Raw genomic sequence first — 26,002 nt, 5'->3', positions numbered from 1 at the left:
ATGGGTTTCTAAGCAACCAAGAGTGAGTTAGAGGGAGAAAGACGTTTGTGCTGGACTTTGCTCCTGGCAGCACAAAGTATTTATGTATAAAAGAGAGAGAGCGAAGGCTCCACAGCTACGTGGGTGCACGCGAATGCGGTCGCGCGGGTTTCACGCGGACCTGAGCCGTGCGGTTAATCGCAGGCTTATAAATGGAAGAGATTCAAATGTTAGAAGTTTTCAGAAAACACACCAGCCTTGAAGAGTGTGTGGAAAAGGCCAGCCCACATCAGCAGCTGTGCTCTGGTGGGTGGCTTTCCCCCCACCCCTTCCTGACACAAAATGTTAACAGCCTGTGTGCCAAACCATTGAGGTGGATAGTTGTTAAAAGTAACCTACATTAAGCTTGTGGTTGCTTAAATTCAGTACAATGACATGTGAGGTGAAGTGTTATAGGTAAATATTTAAACTAATGAAGTGCATAGAGGCACTTGACCTGTGTGGAAGACTTTCGTCTTATTATGAACCATTGTTGAGATATACAGCACACCTGTGAAAACAACTAATATGCTGAACCCTGTATGAAACATCTAAAAGTACATGATGGAGAAGCTGAGTTGAATATGTAAGTGTAAGACTTTGCCACTGTGGGCAGAGCATGCAACTACTGTGTGATGTCGCGTTGCAGTTTTGTTTTTGTTTTTTGAGCTGATGAGCAAGCTACACATTATCAGATCAAGAGCTGTCTGAGAACTACTCAAAGAGAGGGAAACAGAGCTATGAGTGTGCAGCGTTTCCATGAGCAGTTTTTCTGCACCTTGACTCGTGTGTGTGTGTAGCATCAGCATCATGTTTTTGTTTATTTGTTTTGTTGGATTAAAAATAATTAAATAAACTGGTGATCATGCTTATGGATCACCATGGCACATATCTCCAGCCATATGGTTTATTTATGCAGATGAAAAAGTGAGTGTGAATGTGTCTGACATCACAGTGTTTTTGTGCGCTGTGTAAAAGTAATTGCCTTTGATTGTGAGTGAGAGCGGTGATTCTGCAGGTCACCAGCTATTGTAACGAAAAAAAAAGAAAAAAAAGAGTGAAAAAGAAAAATCATAGGAAAAAGGTTTTGTGTTGATCAGCCAAAAACAACTACAATTTCATTTTCTGCTTTTAAGAAAAGACTGTTCACAAAAACACACACAGAGAGAGATGTGTGTTGATTAAGCAGTGATGATAATAATGAAATGTCTTAGTTTGTCACTTTCAGGTGAAAAGCAGACCTGAATCAATTTTCCACATGCAGCGGTCGGAAGAAAGTTATAGTTTAACATCATTGGAAACATGCAGGCCAAGTTTCTGGCTGACTTATTTACAGTGCCATGTGTTTCTCAACCTCACAAGCGAGCTCACTCCTCCCTGAAGATAAGGAATGCAGCTCCATGATAAAGAGACAGCAGCAAGTCCTGAGCACAAAAAGTCCCAGCAAAGCAGCAGCAATGTGGATAAACAGCAGCAGAAGAAGAAAGCAAACCCATCTTCCTGTCTGATTGGTTGAATTTCACGGAGGGGCGAGCAAGGTGGCAGCATGTTGAAATGCTCAAAAAGGACTGAGTGACTCGGGCAAGCCACATGCGGCTAGCGACATGAAAGAAATGGACCCTTCATGATGCGTTCAACGTGCCAGCGCTGTGGTGGGAAAGGCTCCATCATAAACACGCCCTGCGCCGAGGTTCAGGCCAAGAAGAAGAAGACGATGACTTCCAAGCCCAAGAAGGTCGGCCTCAGCGTGGGCGAGCTGATTGTGAAAGCCGTGGCCGCTTCCAAGGAGCGCAACGGCCTGTCTGTGGCCGCTCTCAAGAAGGCTCTGGCTGCCGGAGGCTACGATGTGGACAAGAACAAGGCCCGTGTCAAGACCGCCATCAAGAGCCTGGTGGCGAAGGGCACTCTGGTGCAGACCAAGGGCACCAGGACCTCCGGATCCTTCAAGATGAACAAGGCTACTGAGAGCAAAGCCAAGAAGCCCGCCGCAGCCAAAGCCAAGAAACCGGCAGCAGCTGCTAAGAAGTCGCCCAAGAAGGCAGCAGCAGCACTTCAGCTACTAGACAGGACAAAGCTGAAGGAGAACTGCCGGGACTGTTGAAGAGGGAGAGGACAAAAGAGTGAGAGGACAACAGAGTGAGAAGACTAGGTGAGAACACATAGGAATTATTTAATGTGGGAAATCAAAATTTGGGTTAGCAAACCTGGGGAAAAGAAAACTGACTGCTTAAGTTGGAAAATTGAGACGGAGTCTGAAACATTGCGAAAATAGAAACATATACAAAATCACACACACACAAGCAGAACATGCATTAACCCTACTAACAATTCCAAACACAAAATGACTCATGAAGACTCATAGAACATTAGTTAAGAAATGATTAAATAATAGCAGAGAAATGTGTAGGAAAGGCAGCTTTAAGAACATGCTCTGCTGGAGATGCAGCTCCACAGACATGCATTAGACCTGCCTAATAACACAAACCCATGCAATGAAAATTAGCTTGTTATCTTTCATCAGTGTTACAATAGTGTCAATTTAGCAGACACTTGTTATCAAATACTGAATTTATCCTAAAGAAAAAAATTGACTCTACAAGTTGCAGGACAACAATTTAACTTTTGTGGGAAAAAAAAAAAAATCCTGGTTTGATAAATCAGTGATCAGACAATAAATTTAGTGTTAAAATGGTAAATTGGGAGAAGCTTCCTGCTTGATTGAGGCAGCATAAGTAATTTACTGTATGAGGGAAATTGTCTTTTGTGATACTATTTTGAACATGCTTTTCTGTCATCCTGTCAACTTAGTGGGTTAATAGCTGATATGCAAATTAGTTGATCGGTTTTAGATTAATGAAAGGTGATTGAATTCTAGTATGAGTGAATGAGATGTGTTGGAGTTTGTTGTGTGTTGAGTAGAGACTCTAAAACACTGAGTTTCCTGCTTTGATGTGCGAGTGAATCCTGTATTTAGATACACAACTCTGAATACGTCAGAACAGACTGTTTTGTGAAGTGCATGACAGCATGTCACATGTTTTATGATGAAGGGAAAAAGGAAAAATTGAATAAAATAGATCTGTGGCTTAAATGAGTGAAGAGCACAGACCGGGTGATTAAACTCATAGCTAATATGACATTAGGGTTATGTTGTGTGTTGTGCAGCTGATGGTTGATTTGGAGTGAATCTAGCTGATGATTTTTCTTTTGTTGTGAAGTTGAGCCTGCCGATTAGTATGATGGTATGATAAACCATGCTAATGGTATGATTTACCCTCCTGAGATGAGGAGCTTGTGTCATGACTTAACAAGGCCTTTTTATTTTGATACTTTCACAGTGCACTGAGAGTTTGGTTTGATAATCTCTGTTATTTTTTATTTTTCATTTTTGAACAAGCACTGATTTTTGCTTGTGAATTTCTTTTCTTTGAGCAGATCTGCAAGTCGGGAATTAAAAGCGTTACACGTCGTCAAGAAAATTGTTGCAAGTGAGTTTCTCCACATTTAAAATGGGTTCAGGAGAAAGCCACTTATTTGGGACAATTAGGAAATGAGAGTCCCCCCCAAAAAGGATTCAACGAGGAAATCCAGTCTAAATTATTTTTCTTTTTGAAATAACGTCGTTTTGCTGAGCGTGGAAACGAATGCGATGATAATTTCCACAATTAGCAAAAGAAGGAACCACTGAGTGAATGAGTAAGAATTTTAAAATATCTGACTGACTGACTGAACATGATTGTGTGAAGCTAACCCCCACCTGACAAAGGTGCAGATGAACCCATGTGTTTCCTTTTACAGGAGCAGAAAGATGACAGCAACACTCGAGGTTGCATGATGATTTAACCTTTTAAATGCCATTTTCTGTGTCTGTGCATTTATCAGGTGTGTTATTCATAGGCTTGTGTTGCTCACAGAGATAACTGTGACAAAGTATGCATACGCCTGCGCAAGCGCTAATATTTGCATTTTCTTTTCTTACAGCATGCCAGTTCTTCATGTGAATTGATGATGCGATTTATACCAGGACAACTGGTTGATGTTTTTTCCTACTACAGGATTTCTGGGTTTATGTGTGAGGAAAACTGTGTTTACAGGTTATGAGTGGTGATGCTGTTGCATTGTGTTGATGGGAAAATGTGAAGGTTACTTTGATAATGTGAATAACCTGTGTGAAATTTCCTGTGTTGAGAACTGGTGTTACTTCTTTCCACAGCTAGGGTTGACTTTATGGTGTTTTTATGGCACCTCTGGAACCTGTTGACCTGTGTCTGACCTCTGTCTGACTACAGTCAATGTGTATTGCTAATGTTAGTTTCTTTGAGAATGCTGTGGAAGATTCAGCTGAAACGGACAAGTGACATGAGTAAAACAAATAAGAGATACAGTGTTTCTGGGATGGTTTGATATGGGCTCATTAGCTGGCCACTTTTGAGCCCATAGTAATATATAAGTGGAGTGTCTTTGCTTAAGAGCAGTCACCGATTACATTAATGTTGCCTGAGTACATGGGATGATCCATGTCTGAGGCGACTTATGAAAATAATTGTAGTTTATTGATTTGAGAAAACCTGCACATGACACTTGTCTTGCTGATGTTGAATGCTTCTTGTCCTTATGATACAATTGTTTACAGGTATGAAGTTTGATTTTACTTCCAGATTTTGTTTTCCAGGCCGTGATGGTGTGTATGCAGGCTCCTGGGAGAGCCAGGTGTTAAGCAAACTTAATATGCAAAGCACACTAACATTTTCATTGCAGGATTATGGGTCCAGGGTGGTGCTGCTCCAGGGGAGGAGATGCCCTGATGTTGCCTGGGATATGATCTAGCTAATCTTTTTCTTTAAGACTGGAATCCAGGTTTGGTGAGTTGACGCATGGGTGTGTCCATGCGTCAAGAGGAGGGGTCCAAGGATTAACATTAAACAATGTTTTTTATTATTGTTGCAGTGATTTGTGTGATTAGCTGTTTATTTACAAATATTAAACCTATGCAAGTGGTGCACCCATGTTCAGATGAGGCTTTGATGGCCTATAAGTGAAGTTCACTGAACTAAAGAATGTGGTTTGATGATTGTTGACATACTCTCCAAATAGTTTGTCTTCCTAGCAAGGAAATACAGGTGCAGCAGTAATCTCCTGAGAAATCTTCAGAGGCCCAGTGAGAAGCGCATAGCTGACAGGACCAGGCAGTGGTTGAGGTCAAAGATCAAGCTGATTGGGGCCCATCATGAAATCAGACCTTGGAGCCACAGCAAGGACCATGAAACTGCCTGCAAAATAGAGGAGAGGATCGTCCACAAGATGGGAGAGAGGCTTCAGGAGGATCAGAGATCATCTTCAGCACAGCAGACATCACACAGAGAGCTGTGCTACTAAGCTTCCAGGAAATCAAGAGGAGACTTCCCACAGCAAGATTTTAAATACAATGAAAGATTCAATATTGACGCTGAGGAAGACGACTAAGGTGTACGACGTGCTCTGCCTTAAACCTTCAGCAGCGTTGGAACATGAAAACTCGTGGGATGAGGGGAGCGTGCCAAGCTCCATCGACAGCGCAGAAGGAGTTCGAGGATGACATCGTGATTCTGTGAAAGCACAGGAACCAGAAGCTATGGTGGTGATGACAGCAGTTTCCTATGAACATCACCTAATGCTGTGCCACTATACTGTGCATACGATGACACTCTGAAGGCTGCTGGGATCATAACAGCAGTAAGATGACGGAACCCAGCACCCTTTCCACAGAGAGCTTTTTCTGCAGAGCGTGGACAATTAAGGAGTCATAAATATCCCCCTCACAAGACGAAGGTCTGAAGTCAGGTGATGGGGGCTGGTAAGAGGCCATAAAACTAGAGTGCTGAGAGGTCTGCAGCTTGGAAATAGCTGAGACCCATGTTGACGAAACACAAAACCAACTAGTATGTTTGAATGTCTATTCTACATACATTTGGACTCTGGTCCTATGGACAGTGATGGAAACAACTGGAAGAGACATTCATGACGCCCTGCAGAGCTTAAACCACTCTGCAGAAAGACATGTGATGTGCACACCCGGAGGAAGCATCACCAAGCTGAGATGTTTTTGAAAATGTTATCTTCTTATTTTCACTATTAAATTAACAATTTCTTTGTTTGCTCATAGGATGCAGTTTGCCATGAGATGAGATCAATGAGGAATGGGATAACTGCTAATACATTTGTTGAACTGTGTACCTTTTCAGTAATTTAGGGTGATTTGACGTATGCTGAGTATAAAAATGTTTGCATTGAAACTGTCAGACATGAGGTATTTATACCTGGGAACTTTTCAAGCATAAAGGTCAAAAAGGGGGGAAATGTTAGATTTGTATTGTTGATTGTCATTTATGCTTAGAAATATTTACTTATATATGCTTAGAGTTTTGTAATTAGTTGTAGATTGGTAGAGGTTTTGATCCTTGATAGTCTGCAAACTTTGTGTGTATTAGACAGCACTTTGGGAGCATGAGAGGTCATACCGTGTCTTATTATTTTATGGTAGGATTAACGTAGTTGCGTCTGTTCTAGTCTAAGTGCTCTTTGTTTAGATGAACTGCAGGACTTCCTCACCGTGTTATCTAGGATGAACCATCTAGGGTGAGGGGGAGGCTACCCTCTTCCTGACCAAGGATGTTTGACCCTTTGATCAGCAGTCCCCACACACACACACACACACACACACACACACACACACACACACACACACACACACACAGGCAAGGTACTCTTTGTTTGTATGTAGACGTCGTATGTTAATGAACCTATGCATATTTATGTAACCTCAATAAAAGGACAGTGTATGGGAGAACGGACGAGAGCTACTGGGGTCAAGCGAAGGAACGGTGCCTGTCCGGTTCTCTCCCGTGCACGAGTACCATGAAGAAGTTTGCCTACTTGCGTCTTGCTTGCAGTGTAATTATATTGTCTTCAACGTTCCAGCGGATGGGTTCAAGCTACAAACCTAACAGTAACCATCTGCATATGTGTTTGAAAAAAGAAGGCTTTGATTTTGCCACCCCATTTGATTTCTCTGCCACCCTAAGAAAATTTCTCTAGATCCACACCTGCTGATTGTGCAAGAGTGAGAACGAGGACCCAGGTTCAGACACAAAAGGAGATAGAGCGGATAGTTAAACCAAAAGTGAGACGTTTTATTTTAGCTGATAAACATGAATACAAAATAATGCGAGGCAAACTGGGCGACAAATTAAACTGCTACTAAACTAAACTGGGAAAACGGAACAAGATAACTGTGACTAATCACGATGACTATGATAACTATGATTTCTATGATGACTGTGACTATGAGTGCTATGACTAGACGTGGTGTCACAGACGTTCTGACAAAGACAAGACAATGAAAAACACAGACTAAAAACACACAAGGGGGGGGGGGGGGGATCAGGAATCACATAGGGAAACAGCTGACACACATGAACCTAATAATGGGACAGGGGAAGTGAAACTAAATACAATGAACAAAGAAAACCAGGCTCTTTCAAAATAAGACAGGAGGCAGACAATACTGACTTGATAACAAGGGAGACTGGACAGTGTTGGGGAGTAACGGAATACATGTACCGCCGTTACGTATTTAAAATACAAAATATGAGTAACTGTATTCCGTTACAGTTACCGTTTAAAAAGGTGGTATTCAGAATACAGTTACTTTGTTGAAATAAATGGATTACACTGCGGTACTTTCCTGTTTCATTTTGTCGCGGGTCAGGACTGTTTGGGTTTTGTTTGACAGCTACGTTCTGTTGTTCCAGGCGGCAGCGTTACGGTTCCCATGGTTACAGGGCGACGCTCTCTCTCTCTCTGCGACCGTGTGTTTCCTGGGTGAGAGAGCGCCTTTTGTTGTTGTTGTTGTTGTTGTGCTAAGCTAACAGGAAGAATGCTACAAGCATAGCTCTAAAGAATGTAGCATCATGGGCAGTGTAGTCCGTGCTGCAGGGAGAATGGACTGTGTAACGGTCTTTTGCATTTGATGTTTGTTGAAAGGCAAGTGAAAGGCCGAACCTGCCAAACAACAAGGCATGTGCTATTCATCGCCTCAAGAGTAACAAGCAGTACTACATGGACTATAAGAAATTCATGGATGAGATCCTAGCCCATGGAGATGCTGAAAGGGTCACAGAGCAAGACATTGATAAGACACCAGTTTGGTACATCCCACACCATTGTGTGTATCATCCACAAAAACCCGGAAAGATTCGTGTCGTCTTTGATGGCTCTGCCAAGTTCCAAGGCGCTTCCTTAAATGACCATCTCCTCACTGGTCCAGAGCTAACAAACACCTTGCTCGGAGTCTTGTGTCGCTTCCGAAGAGGCCCAGTGGCTTTCATGTGTGACATCGAACGCATGTTCCACCAATTCCATGTGCATGCTTGTGACCAAGATTACCTACGGTTCTTGTGGTGGGAGAACGGTGACCTTGAAACTCCATTCACTGTCTACAGGATGAAGGTACACCTATTTGGAGCAGCATCTTCTCCAGGTTGCGCCAACTATGGCCTCAAGCATCTTGCAGCTGAAGGGGAAGGAAGTTTTAATGAAGAAACCATCAAGTTCACCAACTTCTATGTTGATGACGGACTAGCAAGTGTTGACACTGAAGATCAGGCAATACAGCTGGTTAATGAAGCACGCAAACTCTGCAGCATGGGCAAACTTCGGTTGCACAAGTTCATCTCAAACAGCACCAAAGTTCTAGCTTCGCTTCCGAAAGAAGAATGCGCTGCAGCTCCCAAAGAGCTAGATATGGCACTCGGTGAAGTACATATGGAAAGAGCACTTGGCGTACAATGGTGTGTGGCATCAGATCAATTTCAGTTCAGAGTAGTTGTTAAGGAAAAACCGCTCACCAGAAGAGGAGTATTGGCCACAGTCGCCTCTGTGTTCGATCCACTTGGGTTTGTGTCACCTTTCATTCTGCTGGGAAAGCAGATCTTGCAACAAATGTGTCGAGATAAACTCAGTTGGGATGATAACTTACCTGACAGACTTCGACCTCAGTGGGAGTATTGGTTGCGTGACCTGGGAAACCTTGCGGACGTAAAGGTTCACAGATGCTACATTCCTTCGAACTTCAAGGCACACCACTACGAACTTCATCATTTTTCTGATGCAAGTGCATCTGGATATGGAATGTGCACTTACCTCAGAGCAGTAAGCACAACTGGTGAAGTCCACTGCCCATTGGTGATGGGAAGATCAAGAGTTCCACCAACCAAAGTCACAACTATTCCTCGGCTTGAGTTGTCGGCGGCCGTTGTTGCTGTGCGCACTGGTGACATGCTGAAAAAGGAATTGGAAATGGAAATTTCAGAAGAAAGGTATTGGACTGACTCGAAGGTGGTACTCGGATACCTCAGCAATGAAGCCAGAAGATTTCATGTGTTTGTTGCAAACCGAGTGGAACGCATCAAACAAAGTACAGATTCAACCCAATGGAGGTATGTACCTTCCGAAGATAATCCGGCGGACCACGCCTCAAGAGGTCTCACAGCAGAACAACTTGTAGCATCAAACTGGTTCAAAGGCCCAGACCTCCTTTGGCAGAAGGTCATACCCAGTGGAGAAATTAAGGTGGGAGAGTTATCAACCAGTGACCCGGAGGTTAAGAAGGTTCAAGTCCACAAGATACAAGGGGAGGAACAAAGGTCACTGTTAGATCGCTTACACAAGTTTTCCCACTGGTCGAGGATGATTAAGGCAGTTGCTAGACTCAAGCGCTATGTGAAAGAAGCAAAGCATCACAAGAGTAGATCACACGACATCAGTAGCCTACAAGAGAGAAAGGAAGCAGAGTTAACAATCATAAAGATGGTTCAAGAAACAGCCTTTGCTCAGCAAATAAGAACCTTGCAACATCATGATGTGATGCAGATGAAAGACAAGGTTAGCAAGTTACACAAGTTATGTCCATTTCTTGATGACCAAGGCATTCTTCGGGTAGGCGGACGCTTAACACATGCAGCTTTGCACCCCAATGTCAAGCATCCTGCGATCCTGCCAAGAGACAGTCACGTGTCGGCATTACTGGTCAAACATTATCACGAGAAGACATACCATCAAGGACGAGGGATCACCATGAATGAACTTCGAGCTAATGGATTCTGGATTCTTGGATGCAGCAAGATTGTGTCATCTTACATCTATAAATGTGTAAAATGCAGAAGGTTCAGAAGGCGCACAGAGCAGCAGAAGATGGCAGACCTCCCAGAGGATCGGATGGAGACCACACCGCCATTCACCTACTGTGGGATGGACTGCTTTGGTCCTTTTTATGTCAAAGAAGGCCACAAGGAGCTAAAGCGTTATGGCTTGCTAATCACTTGCATGTGCTCCAGAGCAGTGCATCTTGAAATGCTTGACGATCTCTCTACAGATTCCCTCATCAACTCCTTACGTGCATTCATGGCCATCAGAGGTACAGTTCGCCAGATAAGATGCGATCAAGGCACGAATTTTGTCGGCGCTAGAAATGAGTTTATTGGAGCATTTAAGGAAATGGATCAAGCCAAGCTAGGGAAACTGGACTGTGAGTTTCTCATGAACACCCCAGCGTCTAGTCATATGGGTGGTGTCTGGGAAAGACAAATTCGCACCATAAGAAGTGTTCTCATGTCCATTCTGGAACAATCAGCCAAACAACTCGACAGCTCCTCTCTGAGGATATTCCTGTATGAAGTCATGGCAGTGATTAATAGCAGACCATTGACTACTGACCAACTATGTGATCCATCAAACCCAGAACCTTTAACACCGAATCACATACTAACCATGAAGTCCACAATCATCTCTCCACCTCCAGGAAGGTTTGTGAAAGAAGATCTTTATCTCCGTAAGAGGTGGCGTCGTGTTCAACTACTTGCCAACACTTTCTGGACAAGGTGGAAAAAGGAGTATTTGTTAAATCTTCAAGGCAGACAGAAGTGGACCAAAGAGCACAGAAATGCTAAGATCAATGATGTTGTCCTCCTGAAGGATGAGATAACTCCATGCAACCAGTGGAAGTTGGCAAGGATCATTGAAGTGTATCCTGGAAAGGATGGAAAAGTGAGGAAGGTGAAATTGCTGCTGAGTGATCCAACCCTGGATAGAGCAGGAAAACGTACCTCCAAACCTGTGCACCTGGAAAGACCCATTCAGAAGACAGTCATTCTGATGGAAGCGGAAAACGATTCTCCACCGCACTCTGCTTAAAGGATAATTCACGATAGTTCATTCAAAAGCCGTTCATTAGTTCATAGGTTCATAGTTTTTAATCACAAGTGATTGGTGGGAGTGTAACGGTCTTTTGCATTTGATGTTTGTTGCATTTGATATTTGTTAAGCTGTATGTCTGGATTTTGTTCCTTTGCGCCCTCTGGTGGTGAACTGTGTAGGGTACAGCTTTGCTGTTTGGGTCTCCACCCAGCCACTTTTCTTTTGCTAGCGCACATGGTGTCTGCATGCTGCAACTCACAGTTAGCTCCACACATGGAGAAAATATTGTTTAAAGAGTGAAATAATTGATGAAGAAGATGGAAGATAAGGCAATAAGGCCATAAAGGACTATTTAGCACCTCCTGGATGTCAGCTCACGAGGTTTGTGTATTTTAAATGGTTTATTTTCTGTAATTAAGGATTTTTTGATTGATTGACATTACGTACAAGAGCGCATTTTGATGTGATGTTTATGTTTTATTGTTTTGTCCGTGAGCAGTTCTCACGGGTTGCCAAGACCAGAATAAACCCTGTTTTATAACTACATCGTGCGTACGTCAATCCTTGAGGGTGCTACAGACTGCCATACACGTTAATGTGTCTGTGAGCGAGGGAGGGAGAAAAAGGCAAAGTACGAGTTGTCATCGAGCAAAAACGGGAGCTGGAAGCATGTAAATATAATAATAACCACTGCAGCCAAGAAGAGAGCCTGACGAGCCCAGTTGTAAGTAAGCTATTAAGACTCGACTGTACACCGTGTTCGTGTTTTCCTCCGAAACAATAAGTTCCGTTGGAGCAGCCTTTCAACGCCTCTCTCTGTCTCTCGCAAGAAAAGTTGACCCACACAACAAAGTAAAGCTATTTTTCGGCTACGAGCCGACAGGGACCCCGCCGTATTAGTCAGAGGTCCCTTTACTACAGTTCGGAATCGCGGACTTTCAGTAATAGTAATAAATCACACAGCAATAGTACATTCACGTTGTTGTAAAAAGCATGATAATATATTAAGTAATCCAAAGTATTCAGAATACGTTACTGTCATTGAGTAACGTAACGGAATACGTTACAGAATACATTTTGGGGCATGTAATCTGTATTCTGTAATGGAATACATTTTAAAAGTAACCTTCCCAACACTGAGACTGGAACATAAGGGGTGACGACACAACAGGATCTAGATAAACAAGGACTAAAGAATTTCAAAATACAAAACAACTCAATCCTAACTAATGATAGAAACAACAAGAACTTAGCATGTCTTCTACAGTACATATCAATAATGCAAAATGAAGAGAAAATGCTGGGTCCCAGACCCAGCCCATGACAAGACTGCTGTAAATGTTTTATATTTCATATTTGTAAGAGATTGTTTTTCTTCTCCACATGGCTGAAAAGTTCTGACCCTTGCTGCTAATCTGGCGTGTGGTCCAAAAACCAATCCAACAAAAATGCCCCCTACAATATAGTCACTTATTTACTAAATCTCACCTTTGATGATTGTCTGTTCAGGTGTAATATTTGTGGTCAGGATGCCTTTAGACACACTTAAAGATACCTACAAAAGAAAGGCCTGAATAAATTTAAAAAGCACTCAGAATATAATAATAATAATAATAATAATAATAATAATAATAATAATAATGGATACTTTATTGATATCCATGCCTACCCCAGAATATCCTATACAGTCGTCTACAAAAAAAATAAACTGTGTATGAAATTATGCTATGTCAGTGTAACATTGGAATACCTATTGAAGATGGAAAGAAAGATGCTAGTTTATACTGTACATCAGACCATAAATGAGGTTTGTGTTTTTTCTTTCATTTATCCTAAAGCTGAATTAAAGTCAGCCCCACACATTGATCACAAAATCAGGGAATCAGGGCCCTTAATGTTTGAAATGTATATGTTCAGGAGGCATCTTGTATGAACCAGCCAACCTGTACAGTTCATATTAGCTGTGAGGGAGAAACACCAACCTTGTAGCTGCTTCTGTTTTCTGCATGCAGCCCTAAACCTGAAATTAAAATGACATTACTTTTACATTGTCCTTTTATGGGAAGACTCCATGACACGTTTTTGAAGCATAAATGATCAACATGAATTACTTAAAACCCCCATGCAACTGTCTTGTCTGTGAATATGTTGGCTGTAATACAGATTTAATTTTGCCATCTCATTTGCTGAGGTATAAGTTTGCTGGTCATTATCACTCGTGGTTAATTATCTTTTAATTATGTTTTAAACGTGGAAAATTCCTGAAATTGCATGTTAATTTGACTCACTAATGACTCTAATTCAGAGGTATTAAAGTTTACTTAATAATCTGAGAAATACCACCAAATTTAGTCTCAGATCAACATTTATTAACCATTTTTCTAATAAACTAGAAAGGGATTGTATAGGAATTTCTTTTACTTATGTATTAATCACATTATTTTATTGTATGATGCCTTGGTGCCACTAGATTTAAACATGTTCCACACCCATACTGTAAGACAGATGGTGGGGGTCTAGTAAGGAAGTTGGGGGAAGCAGACAACTCCACAGGAAGAGTCTTTTGTCTCTTCGAGGACTCTGGGAGGTAGCAAGGGAGTGTGAACCTTAAGGTGTGAAGCAGCTGTGTACTTTCTTTTGTTCCTGGAGAAGGTATTTAACTGAGAGCCATGTTAGGCTCAGAGAGACTCTGCTGACCGTCTGTCCCGCGGTCATGTAGGCTCTCCACAAGCTTGGTTGTCTGTTCTTTGTGTGTTTTGATTAAAGAATGTTAGCTACCGCTCGTCTGCAGGCTTTATTTAAATGGAAAACTTCCACAACAGAATATACAGCACATACACAACAATACAGACCACTGGTAAACTTATCTGTTGCATATACAGTGGGGCAAAAAAGTATTTAGTCAGCCACCGATTGTGCAAGTTCCCCCACTTAAAATGATGACAGAGGTCAGTAATTTGCACCAGAGGTACACTTCAACTGTGAGAGACAGAATGTGAAAAAAAAAATCCATGAATTCACAAGGTAGGATTTGTAAAGAATTTATTCGTAAATTAGGGTGGAAAATAAGTATTTGGTCACCTCAAACAAGGAAAATCTCTGGCTCTCACAGACCTGTAACGTCTTCTGTAAGACGCTTTTCTGTCCCCCACTCGTTACCTGTATGAATGGCACCTGTTTGAACTCATCATCTGTATAAAAGACACCTGTCCACAGCCTCAAACAGTCAGACCCCAAACTCCGCCATGGCCAAGACCAAAGAGCTCTCGAAGGACACCAGGAACAGGATTGTAGACCTGCACCAGACTGGGAAGAGTGAATCTACAATAGGCAAGCAGCTTGGTGTGAAAAAATCAACTGTGGGAGCAATCATCAGAAAATGGAAGACATACAAGACCACTGATAATCTCCCTCGATCTGGGGCTCCACGCAAGATCTCATCCCGTGGGGTCAAAATGATCATGAGAACGGTGAGCAAAGATCCCAGAACCACACGGGGGGACCTGGTGAATGACCTGCAGAGAGCTGGGACCAAAGTAACAAAGGTCACCATCAGTAACACACTACAACGGCAGGGAATCAAATCCCGCAGTGCCAGACGTGTTCCGCTGCTGAAGCCAGTGCATGTCCAGGCCCGTCTGAAGTTTGCCAGAGAGCACATGGATGATACAGCAGAGGATTGGGAGAATGTCATGTGGTCAGATGAAACCAAAGTAGAACTTTTTGGTATAAACTCAACTCGTCGTGTTTGGAGGAAGAAGAATACTGAGTTGCATCCCAAGAACACCATACCTACTGTGAAGCATGGGGGTGGAAACATCATGCTATGGGGCTGTTTTTCTGCCAAGGGGACAGGACGACTGATCCGTGTTAAGGACAGAATGAATGGGGCCATGTATCGTGAGATTTTGAGCCAAAACCTCCTTCCATCAGTGAGAACTTTGAAGATGAAACGAGGCTGGGTCTTCCAACATGACAATGATCCAAAACACACCGCCCGGGCAACAAAGGAGTGGCTCCGTAAGAAGCATTTGAAAGTCCTGGAGTGGCCTAGCCAGTCTCCAGACCTCAACCCCATAGAAAATCTGTGGCGGGAGTTGAAAGTCCGTGTTGCTCGGCGACAGCCCCAAAACATCACTGCTCTCGAGAAGATCTGCATGGAGGAATGGGCCAAAATACCAGCTACTGTGTCTGCAAACCTGGTAAAGACCTATAGTAAACGTTTGACCTCTGTTATTGCCAACAAAGGTTATGTTACAAAGTATTGAGTTGTATTTTTGTTATTGACCAAATACTTATTTTCCACCCTGATTTACGAATAAATTCTTTACAAATCCTACCATGTGGATTCATGGATTTTTTTTTTCACATTCTGTCTCTCACAGTTGACGTGTACCTCTGGTGCAAATTACTGGCCTCTGTCATCATTTTAAGTGGGGGAACTTGCACAATCGGTGGCTGACTAAATACTTTTTTGCCCCACTGTATTAGGCTTGGCATACCTGGTATGAGAGTAGAGGTCAAAGGCTGTACTATATAACCTTGAATAGGATACTGCAGAGGAGAGTTAGGCGAAGCAAACAGCAGTCTGGATAGTTCAGCAGACACCATCCTGATGAAGAGATGAAATGTGGGTAGATATAGAAACAGGTATCACCTTTTTACTAGTGCTGTCAGCATTAATTCTTATCCCTACTTTTATTTTTTTCCATGTCTATTTAAGTGCTATTTATGACATTATGTTTGCACTGAAGCACCGCAGCAATTTCCTAATGTTGTAAACCTGCTCAACATTTGGCAATAAACCCCATTCTGATTCTGATTAACGCTGACAGACTGCACGACTGCACCAAGCGAAGCAACTCTGCTGTTGAAGTGCAACACATTCTCACTCCCAAAGCGTAATATTTAATGCCAAATGTGTCTACATTAATTACAGTTTACAAAGATACCAATTGATTATGTTCAGTTACAAATGCCATTGCATTACTGTTAAAGTACACAACATTCATTCATCCACCCTCTACCTGGTTTTGTACTGTTGGAGGTCCTTAGCTCGCCGTTTAACAAGCTCTTCGTATTGATCCTTGGCTATATAATCTTTAAGAAGTTCTGAGCCTTTAGGGCAGGTACATTGATGAGCCAATGAAAAGTTCCTAGGAGAAACTGACCTGAAGAACAAAGGAAATACAGAACTCCTAAAGGGACAAAATTCTCTTCTATATCACATTGTCATTTAAATCAAGTAGTTCAGATTTTATGGGAATTTGGGAGACTAGTCTAAAAAGTATTTTAATGATGCATTAAGGGTAACAAGACTGTTGCTTCATCTGGATAGAAGTATACCAACTTTCCTCAAATAAAATGCAGTTTCACCTCTGGTCAGCAACAAAAACACACAAAGTGGTCATACAAAGCACTCTACATGTGCGTGTGGTGTGTGTTAAAGGCAATTTAATGAAAACACTTTCAAACACTGCCAAATATACAAGAGGAGGGATTTACACACACACACACACACACACACACACACACACACACACACACACACACACACACACATACAAATTATTACCTTAGTTTTGTTGCGCTGGAAAACTTGAACAGATTTTCATTAACGTTAGAGAAATATATGACATAGAAAACCATCAGGATGATCAGAGTAACAGCCACCAGCTGGAGCCTTGTGCTACTCAATGACATCTGCGGACATACACACACACAAACTCACGTTGTAGACAGTTTGCTAGCAAAGGACCTAAGGGCAAAGATTGCAGTTCTAATGCTCCTGCCCCCAACAGCTGTCAGGTGGCAGATTATTTTTATTTATTTTAGTACTAAAGATGCAAAGTCAGCATCTGGTATAGGGAGAGTCAATATCTGGCATACCCAATGCATTTACATAAAAATTTTGCAGTAATAAATTTGGACACAAGAGTGATTGCTTCATATATCAATACTTAATACACATATTCTTAAAAAATGGTGCATCAACCAACTTGAAAAGCATTTTTTCACACACTGAAATCTGAGACAATGTTCGAACATCTAAAAATCCTGACATTTTAACTCCCCTTACATTTATATAAAAAATATTCACAGCAACAAAATGACTACACTTTGTCTTTTGCCTTTGATGTATCAAATTTATATAGTTTCACTAAAAGGCACGTAACTTTGTGCTGAACATTGGTGGGGTCAAGATCTCTGTCTAAATAAATAAATAAATCTTTTTAAATTGCCAGATGATTAAACATGCAACTGTTTTGCTGGTAATAGCTGAAACGAGTAAAGAAAATCAACAGCCTATTTATGCAAGATAATTCATAATTTTACTGGGGGGGTTATATTGGTTGGGTCTGATTATTGGGGGGGTCATAACCCCCCTGGAAACTGCTCCATTATGTTCGCATGTGGCACTGAAGAAAATATTAATCAAACTAAATATAATATATAATCATCTGCCCTTGTCTGCACAAATGTTTCCCTTTTTCTTTTAGTGTTAACTTTCACGTGGATGATATCTACAACAAAACTCTTATTTATATACTTTTTATTTCTTTGGACAGAAATCAGGAGTAGTCATATAAGAGATGAAAATAAATTAACATTATAATTAATATCATAATTAACTGAATTCACATTTACATTTATTTATGTATATTTATGTCATATGTCATTGAAATTTTATTGTTGTGTTAATGGTAACAGAATGAACAAAACTATGATATTTAACCACTGGCTACAGTATAGAAATGATCCATGTCTTACCATTTCTTCCTTCTAAAGTTTCACTCTTATCTCATTTATTCAGCATAAATATCCAAGACATTAAGGAGCCACGAAATCAAACAGCCTGAGTTTTGAAAAAACCTCTTAAGAGTTCAGGGGCTGGACACTTGTGTACAGTGACTGAGGGGGTGTAGTTAACGAAAAACAGTCTGATGGGGGTGGGATCCTCATCAGACTGTTGATACAGCACTAGCTTAACACTGGTATATCTGATTTTATCAGCTTATGTGCTTATAATATATGTTAACAACTGCATCAAAGATTCTGAATATCTCATAAAAATCACATTGTATTGCATGAAAATAAAATTAACTTCATAAAACACTTTGTTTGTTATCAGACATTAATAATCCTCACAATATTACATAAACAGCAAGTTCCTGGATTCACATATGAATGTAACATATGATTTCTTTAATGTTCACCCATGAGGAAAAATGAATTAAAAGGGAGAAACACATTTCACTGACATTTTCTGTTTCATCTGCATGCAGCACATTTGAACCATGCGAATGATACTGCAACCACAATGGATCCTGTTTTTCAGAACAGCTCACTGCATGCCTACCACATTTACCACCAAATGTTTCGTAAATATATTATCTGTCTGGTGCATCAATAAAGATGTGAAAACCACGTCTAGAAACTGCACCACTTTTGTCTGATTGAGTTTCACTAAAGGCACAAGCAAGAGTTTTTCCACAAACTGTTGAACCACATTCTTTACAAACCGCGTCACTCTGAAAACAGAGCTCACTACAGACAGACAGGCAATCCCCGGACTGGAGCAGACTGCAAACGCGCCACCTCTACTTGACCATAAACCTGATTTATTTGTTAAAAAATGAGAGAGAATTTGCAAGGTTTACGGGTCCAGCCGTGGTCGGTCCACGGATCCTGGAATGGAACAGAGAGAGAGAGAGAGAGAGAGTGGGCAGGGAGGTGGTTAGCTGGTGATTTCCTTCTTTACAGGTTTCAGCTAGCAGGCTAAAGGGAATGGTCCCAGCAGCATCCACAGTGCACAGGTGACATGAGGTTTAAGCAAACCAATTTCCAACAGTAAATTCAGACAAGTTCCTGTGTGGAAAGCAGAAAATCTGGGTAAATGGCAATAATATACTAAGGTTAAACAAAAACAAGACAGGGTTAACTGTTGACATAGCAGAGAGGATTATCTGGCAGAGGACTGTGGCTCCTGTCGGCCCCTCAAATATGGGTTCCTTCATTAAGAACAGGTGCAGGAAGGAATGAGCTGCCAGGAACTCCACCACAGGTTGAAGCAGAAGCTCCAGCTCAGAATGTCAACAGGGAGGAAATGGGGGGGAAACCAAAAACAAAGCCTAACTCTGTTTCCACAGTGAGCAAACCCACGCATCACCTTCTTTCCTTCCAATGTCAGAGCAGGTCATCAAGACTGAGCTTTTGGTTTGTGAATTATTATTATTATAAGTCTGAGCTGGCTCCTTAAACAGGACGTGATTTTCTCCTCTGGAGTTGTCTACTATGGGCTCAAATTGTGGTCATAAATATTTTGTACTTGTAAATCACTTTTGTACTTGTAAAGGATTTGTATGTGTAAAAAAGATTTGTATGTGTGAAAAGAATTTGTGTGTGTAAAAAAGATTTGTGTGTGTAAAAAAGATTTGTGTGTGTAAAAAAGATTTGTGTGTGGACTTAGCCCAAAAAAAACGTGTGAAACTGCAAGTTACAATGACGAATTTTGACCCTATTTTTCTTTCTTTCATCTGATTGGTCAATGTCATGTCAATCACAAATTTAACAATCCAATCAGAGAACAGATGGGTTTGGCTGTCGGCAGGGCACTTTTTTGAACTGCAGGTCCTTGAAGGGTAATACAGTTTGAAGCTGGAGGATCTCTATATAAATATCCGATAGCAGTTAGGTCCCAATAACTTTCAGCAGCTGTTGAAAGGATAAAGTTGTGGTATATCAGTGGTTAGAAATACCATTATTACTTTAGGATTAGTTTAACACAAAGTCAGGGCTGACCCGGGACCATTGCTGTGAGTCACAGTGCCGACGCAGGATATGCTGCTAATGCTAACTGCTAACTAAAAGCAAAGGATCCAGAATTTCTTGCGCTGGCTGCTGGGCTCTGTGGGTTTTTGGAGCAGCTCTACCTGTACAATTTGAGCCCATAGTCTACAACCAAAACTGATCTGCCCACAGCATCCTTGCCTGGGTCACACACTGCGGTGCCCAGATGTATCCTACATTTCACACCAACACTGGGATCAACAGTTGGCTTCCCACCCAGACTCCACTGTGCAGTGGCTACATGTACCCCACATCCATGTGTTTGCTGAGCCTGCATGTCCCCCATGCTACATTACTATGGAGAGATATTTACACCCAAAATGGCTATGAATGCATACCATATGATCCATAAGCTTAAAATAATCTTTGCAAACGTGTACCGTAAATTTGTGTGTAACTTTTGAGTACTAACAAATGCATGCGCCAATCCACAAACAAATTTGAAGCAATATGACTACATGTACAGCTATTTTACAAATGTGTACATCCAATACATTTATACACAATTTATTCAGTTGTAGCTTTTTGTCTTTCAAAAATCTTTCTGTGCATACAAATTGTCATGGTCAGGGTGAGTGCTGTTTTCTTCCAGTTCATTGGATCTCCAGCTTCTAACTTCCAATAACCAAATCTCTGTTCAGTCACTGGTGTGCTCGGCAGCTTCACTGCTCATGCTCCTGCCTGCCTCCCTGCCCAACTCACTGGAACAGCTCAGATCTCCAATCTTGACTCACTGCTAACCCGGACTGTTCACAATTTGTCTGTTTCACCCTGGATCAGTGTCTAGAACACCCCTTGACTCCTGTTTCTTCTGTTACAGTAATTCTGAGCACCCTGGCTCTTTTCTCCAGTCTAGCCTTCACCCTAAACCCACACCACAAGATTCCTGGCTGTTACCCAGTTTTGTTTGTGTGTGTGTGTGTGTGTGTGTGTGTGTGTGTGTGTGTGTGTGTGTGTGTGTGTGTGTGTGTGTGCGTGTGCGTGCGTGCATGCAAAGTAAAGATTTGACTCCTACCCTCAGATTACCAGGCTTGTAGCATTGTATTTAAAAGATGAAATGTTGCTCATTTGCATGCAATATCGGCATGAAGATAAGGGTTAAATGTAAATGTTACGCATAAAAAACGGTCAATTTACCATTTAAACGGTTTTTCTTTGTCCTTAGTGTTATATATATATGACAACACAGCAATCGTGTTCTCTCCCCAAAGCTGTCATGTTATCGTCATGTAATACCAGGCTCCACAATGAAGTGTTTTTCTGTGAAGTGTTCTTTATGCTGTTTACAGTTCCATGTTCTATATCAGGTTTTTTTTTTTTAAAGATGTCAAAGTTGTCTATGGTTGCTTGAACGGGATCAACTGTTTTTTTTTGTTTGTTTTACAACCTCCAGTTCTTTTCCAGAGCACCCTGACTGTGTATGTGCATGGATTCTGCACGAAAGCCTACACAAGGCACAATTGTTTTAGGAAAAGCAAATGGGTGCTGGTGCTTGAAGTACTTTAACCTAATTTTAAGAAGAAAAAAGAACTGTAACCATTGATGAGCCATCTCTCTTGTGGTGGGTTTGTACTTATGCTAGCTTCCTGTATGACTCATCAGAGCCATATCTGGAAAAGTACACCCTTACTCTAACCATACAGGAAAACAATGTGCACAACAAGCACAATAGTTTAATTCCAAAAAGTTTAATACTTCATGTAGGCTATTGTTATAATGTTTAACTCCTGGATTATGTGGGAAGTCCTTTTCAGTATCTGTAATTGGGGGTGTGATTCTGTCCATGTGAATGCCCTCACTTTAAGCTGTGATATTAATTTAATATGAATTTCTGGTTAAATGCTTTATTGTAATGAGCTCAGAGAAGGCTGTGTTTTCAGACCTGAAAACAACTTCCTGCTTTTACATGTTTAGCTCTGGGGCTCTACCAAGTGGATAAAGATCTGCACACAGACTGTGTCACCTAATTCTTGCAGTTTCTAAATTAAGGGGTTTATCATTAAGGGGAAAAACATCCAAACCAGCATGGCCCTCTGTGGAAAAAAAGTGATTGCCCCATAAACATAATAACCCTCTGAGGTCCAAAATATAATTGGCCATTATTGATTACTTTTGATTTTACATGTGTATTTCACCTTCAAATTGTTTTTTTCCTTGCCTTGCTTAGTGTCATTCTTTTCAGCTCCACCTCAGGTGTCTGAATTTACAGTTATTTTTTCATCGACATACTCTATTAACACAACTGATCTGAAATAACACAAAAAACCAAAATCCTAGTAGTACTTGTATTTTGATTTTAACTGTAAAATCCACAGACGTGTTTAGTAAATTATTTTCATAACTTGAAATTCTAAATTTTGAAAACTTAAGCCCAAATTTTTAAAACAATAAAGTCATATACAAAACAGGAGGTGTATCACTCCTGTGCTCCACCTGGAGACAGTGTTTACACTGTAACCTGCCTTAGTGAGGGTACTAATGAATGTCACAAACACACAAAATAAAACAATGAATACACAACACACCAACTATTCACTCCACGCTAAAGGTCACAAATCTGGTGAGGAGAGGAGTTGCAGAGGTGGTGGGCTTGCATTTATTTTGTACAGGAGGAAGATGTTCGCAGCTGATTCGGACTGCCAACAATGAGGATAGATAGTAAGGTGGTTATGAAGGGGAGACGCGAGATCTGTAGTTTTATTTTAAAGAACTTAACCTCTTTAGCACGCACACCTAACCCTAAATGTGATCTCCTCCCTTTTGGCTCCGTATATGGGGGCGTTGTTGCTTAAGAGGATAATTTCCATCCATCCATCCATCCATCTTCATCCGCTTTGTCCGGGGCCGGGTCGCGGGGGCAGCAGCCTAACCAAAGAGGCCCAGACCTCCCTCTCCCCAGCCACCTCCTCCAGCTTATCCGGGGGAATACCAAGGCGTTCCCAGGCCAGCCGAGAGATATAATCTCTCCAGCGTGTCCTGGGTCTGCCCCGGGGCCTCCTCCCGGTGGGACATGCCTGGAACACCTCATCCAGGAGGCGCCCAGGGGGCATCCTTGTCAGATGCCCGAACCACCTCAGCTGGCTCCTTTCGATGTGGAGCAGCAGCTGCTCTACTCTGAGCCCCTCCCGGATGGCCGAACTTCTCACCCTATCTCTAAGGGAGAGGCCAGCCACCCTTCGGAGGAAGCTCATTTCTGCCGCTTGTATCCGCGATCTCGTTCTTTCGGTCACTACCCACAGCTCGTGGCCATAGGTGAGGGTAGGGACGTAGATCGACTGGTAAATTGAGAGCTTCGCTTTTACACTCAGCTCCCTCTTCACCACGACGGACCGGTGCAGCGTCCGCATTACTGCAGCTGCAGCCCCAATCCGTCTGTCGATCTCCGGCTCCCTTCTCCCATCACTCGCGAACAAGACCCCGAGATACTTGAACTCCTCCACTTGGGGCAGGAACTCATCCCCGACCCGGAGTGGGCACTCCACCCTTTTCCGGCTGAGAACCATGGCCTCAGATTTGGAGGTGCTGATCCTCATTCCCGCTGTTTCACACTCGGCTGCGAACCGTTCCAGTGCGAGCTGGAGGCCCTCACCCGATGAAGCCAACAGAACCACATCATCTGCAAAAATCAGAGATGAGATTCTGAGCTGGTCCAGTAGGATAATTTCAATTATTGGATAATTAATGACTTGATTTTGTTTTGGGGTTTTTTTTTGCCAATGACCTTTCTTACAGTGAATGAATGGCATTTGCCAGCCAGCAGTTTATTTATTAGGTCTGATCTTCATAACTCTGTCCACTGTAATGTTTAATTGGCTAATTTAATCTTAACATACAATTTCAGGTTTATTTGAACAATTTGTATACACGTCACTGAGGAAGGTCTTAGACATGCTTCTGGCGGAGAGGAAAGGTGTGTTTGGTATTGCGTACTTTCCTTAATTTTTAAATACACAGCTTCAGATGCCCATTGTTGGAGTATGTTGGTGAACCTGGAAAGTGAGGATGGGAGCGAGGACGAGACCGGAACAAGAATACCGAAATAGGAGATTTCTTCTCATGTGTTAAACGTTTTTTGTTGTCTTTCACTATGTAGCAATTGTGTCATCTAGTTTTGGAGGTGGACTGCTACTCTGATATTATTTGACATTACAGAGAGAGGCCCTGTTTCCAAGGAATTTGAGGGGGTGGGTTGCCTCTCTAGTGAAAGCACCAGAAGATAAACATGGTTGTAAATTTCTGGGCTTGGAAAAGCTCTCTGGATCTTTTTGCAGGTTGACGGAGGACCAGAGATGGTTGTCATGGCAACGGGAGTTTTGCTGACAGAAGGATGAAGTGGCGTTTCCATATAATGAGATGCCCAGAAAGCTTCAGAAGAACAAACATGAGCTGATATCAGACATAAGGCCAATCTAAACTGTTTTGATCAATCATGTTAATACCATGTTTCTGTGACATGCAATAAAAAAGTGTATACTGCAGCCTTTTGTCTCTGAGCCAGAGAGAGGAGGTCCACGGCGCCATGAAAAACGTATTTTAAATTTGAACCATTTTGATAATAAATTTTTAAAGTGTAACTGGAGCATATAATTGTCTTCTGTCTCATAAAAACATCTCCCTACAGCTCCTGCCAAATTAAAACATTCTTAATTTAAAAAAAAACTTACTTAAATGAATACATTCAACAGCTCTCGTGAGATGAACGGGCATTTATGCTATATCTCTTCCAACACAGTCACATGCAATTTAGATAATCATCTTAATAACTGCCGTAACTGTCAGTATGGCAATTGTATGTACTTGAATTTTAGGTTTATTGAGGTTAAACTGTATATTGTACACTGGCCTTGAAGAAACTGTATGTAATACACAAGGTAAAATACATTCAGACATGTTATTCAAGCATATTATGTATATTTTTGAACCACATTTATTTCTGGGAAAATGTACTGTATAGTTTCCTCTTAAGCTGAATGTTTTGGTGGGACTAGGGGTCTGTAGCAGACTGATTTTATGTTCTATGATTTTTTTTATCGTGGAGAGAAAACATGAAAGAATCTAAATTGAATCCAGCTTCAAAGAAAATATTGAGGTAATGTGAATTGGATCAGTGGATAATCTTGTCTCCACTTTCAAATAAGATACTCTTCGAGAGTATCTGTTATATAAATTATAAGACCTTTAATTTTTAAAGCACAAAAACTGCAGTCTGACTTAGATCGTAATACAAACCAATTACTGCATGTGTGTTTTCTGACTGTTCACCATCAGAATGTCCAAAAAAGAAAATACAGCAGCATTCAGTGACCACAACAGAGAAGCCAGTTCCTGTAATATTCAGCATCTGATTCTGTTTAGAATTTCTGCTAAGCAAATGTTTATGGTTGAACTAAGTAACTGATCATTTACAGTATTTCACAGAGTCACATAGTGTTTTGCATTATGTAAATGTTACTTTAAGCTTCTAACTTACTTTCAGGTGAAATAGGTGTTTCAGTAGGAAAGAGGGTCCAGGAAAACTTCATCCTATGCCCCCTTCCCCTAGTGAGAGTTGTTTTTCATTTAACTGTCACCTAAAGATTTACCTCTTGAATCGTTCCCTCAAGGCCCCCTCCTCTCTAAGATAAGGAGAAGGCTTTTGCTATCTGCCTAATGTCTCATGGTGCCTGGATGCGTCAGTCTAACTTACAATACCTAATTGCGTATGTGTAGAATAAAATATAAAACACATATATGATGCTTTCTTTTCCATCTCTTTAACTAATACCTCTATATGTATACCATTGTTAACATACATGATCAATACATAAAAGAAAAAGGAATTTCCATCACAACATATCGATATAAGTACGATGCAGTTTAAATGAAGCAAAGATTGAAAATAGAAGTTATTGCATTGAAGGTA

General features: G+C 41.4%; 1 protein-coding gene and 1 pseudogene across 1 annotated transcript in view; one reads left to right on the top strand and one right to left on the bottom strand.

The window, feature by feature from the left end:
• Window positions 1–18,145, bottom strand: part of LOC101475242 (beta-1,4 N-acetylgalactosaminyltransferase 2) — a 39,132-nt gene extending 20,987 nt beyond the window's left edge. Inside the window, exons 1-6 of the mRNA XM_076883573.1 lie at window positions 18,022–18,145; window positions 16,826–16,953; window positions 16,278–16,421; window positions 15,753–15,862; window positions 13,233–13,270; window positions 12,739–12,805 (exon numbers count right to left, since the gene is read on the bottom strand). Of these exons, the coding sequence (XP_076739688.1) occupies window positions 12,739–12,805; window positions 13,233–13,270; window positions 15,753–15,862; window positions 16,278–16,421; window positions 16,826–16,953; window positions 18,022–18,024 (490 nt within the window). The 5' untranslated portion in view covers window positions 18,025–18,145. The remainder of the gene's footprint in view (window positions 1–12,738; window positions 12,806–13,232; window positions 13,271–15,752; window positions 15,863–16,277; window positions 16,422–16,825; window positions 16,954–18,021) is intronic.
• On the top strand, window positions 554–6,920 carry LOC112432145 (histone H1 pseudogene; annotated as a pseudogene).
• Window positions 18,146–26,002: the final 7,857 nt, after the last annotated feature.

The sequence above is a fragment of the Maylandia zebra genome, linkage group LG4 (genome assembly GCF_041146795.1).
Source record: "Maylandia zebra isolate NMK-2024a linkage group LG4, Mzebra_GT3a, whole genome shotgun sequence".
Lineage (NCBI taxonomy): Eukaryota > Metazoa > Chordata > Actinopteri > Cichliformes > Cichlidae > Maylandia > Maylandia zebra.
This window is presented reverse-complemented; position numbering and strand designations above follow the sequence as displayed.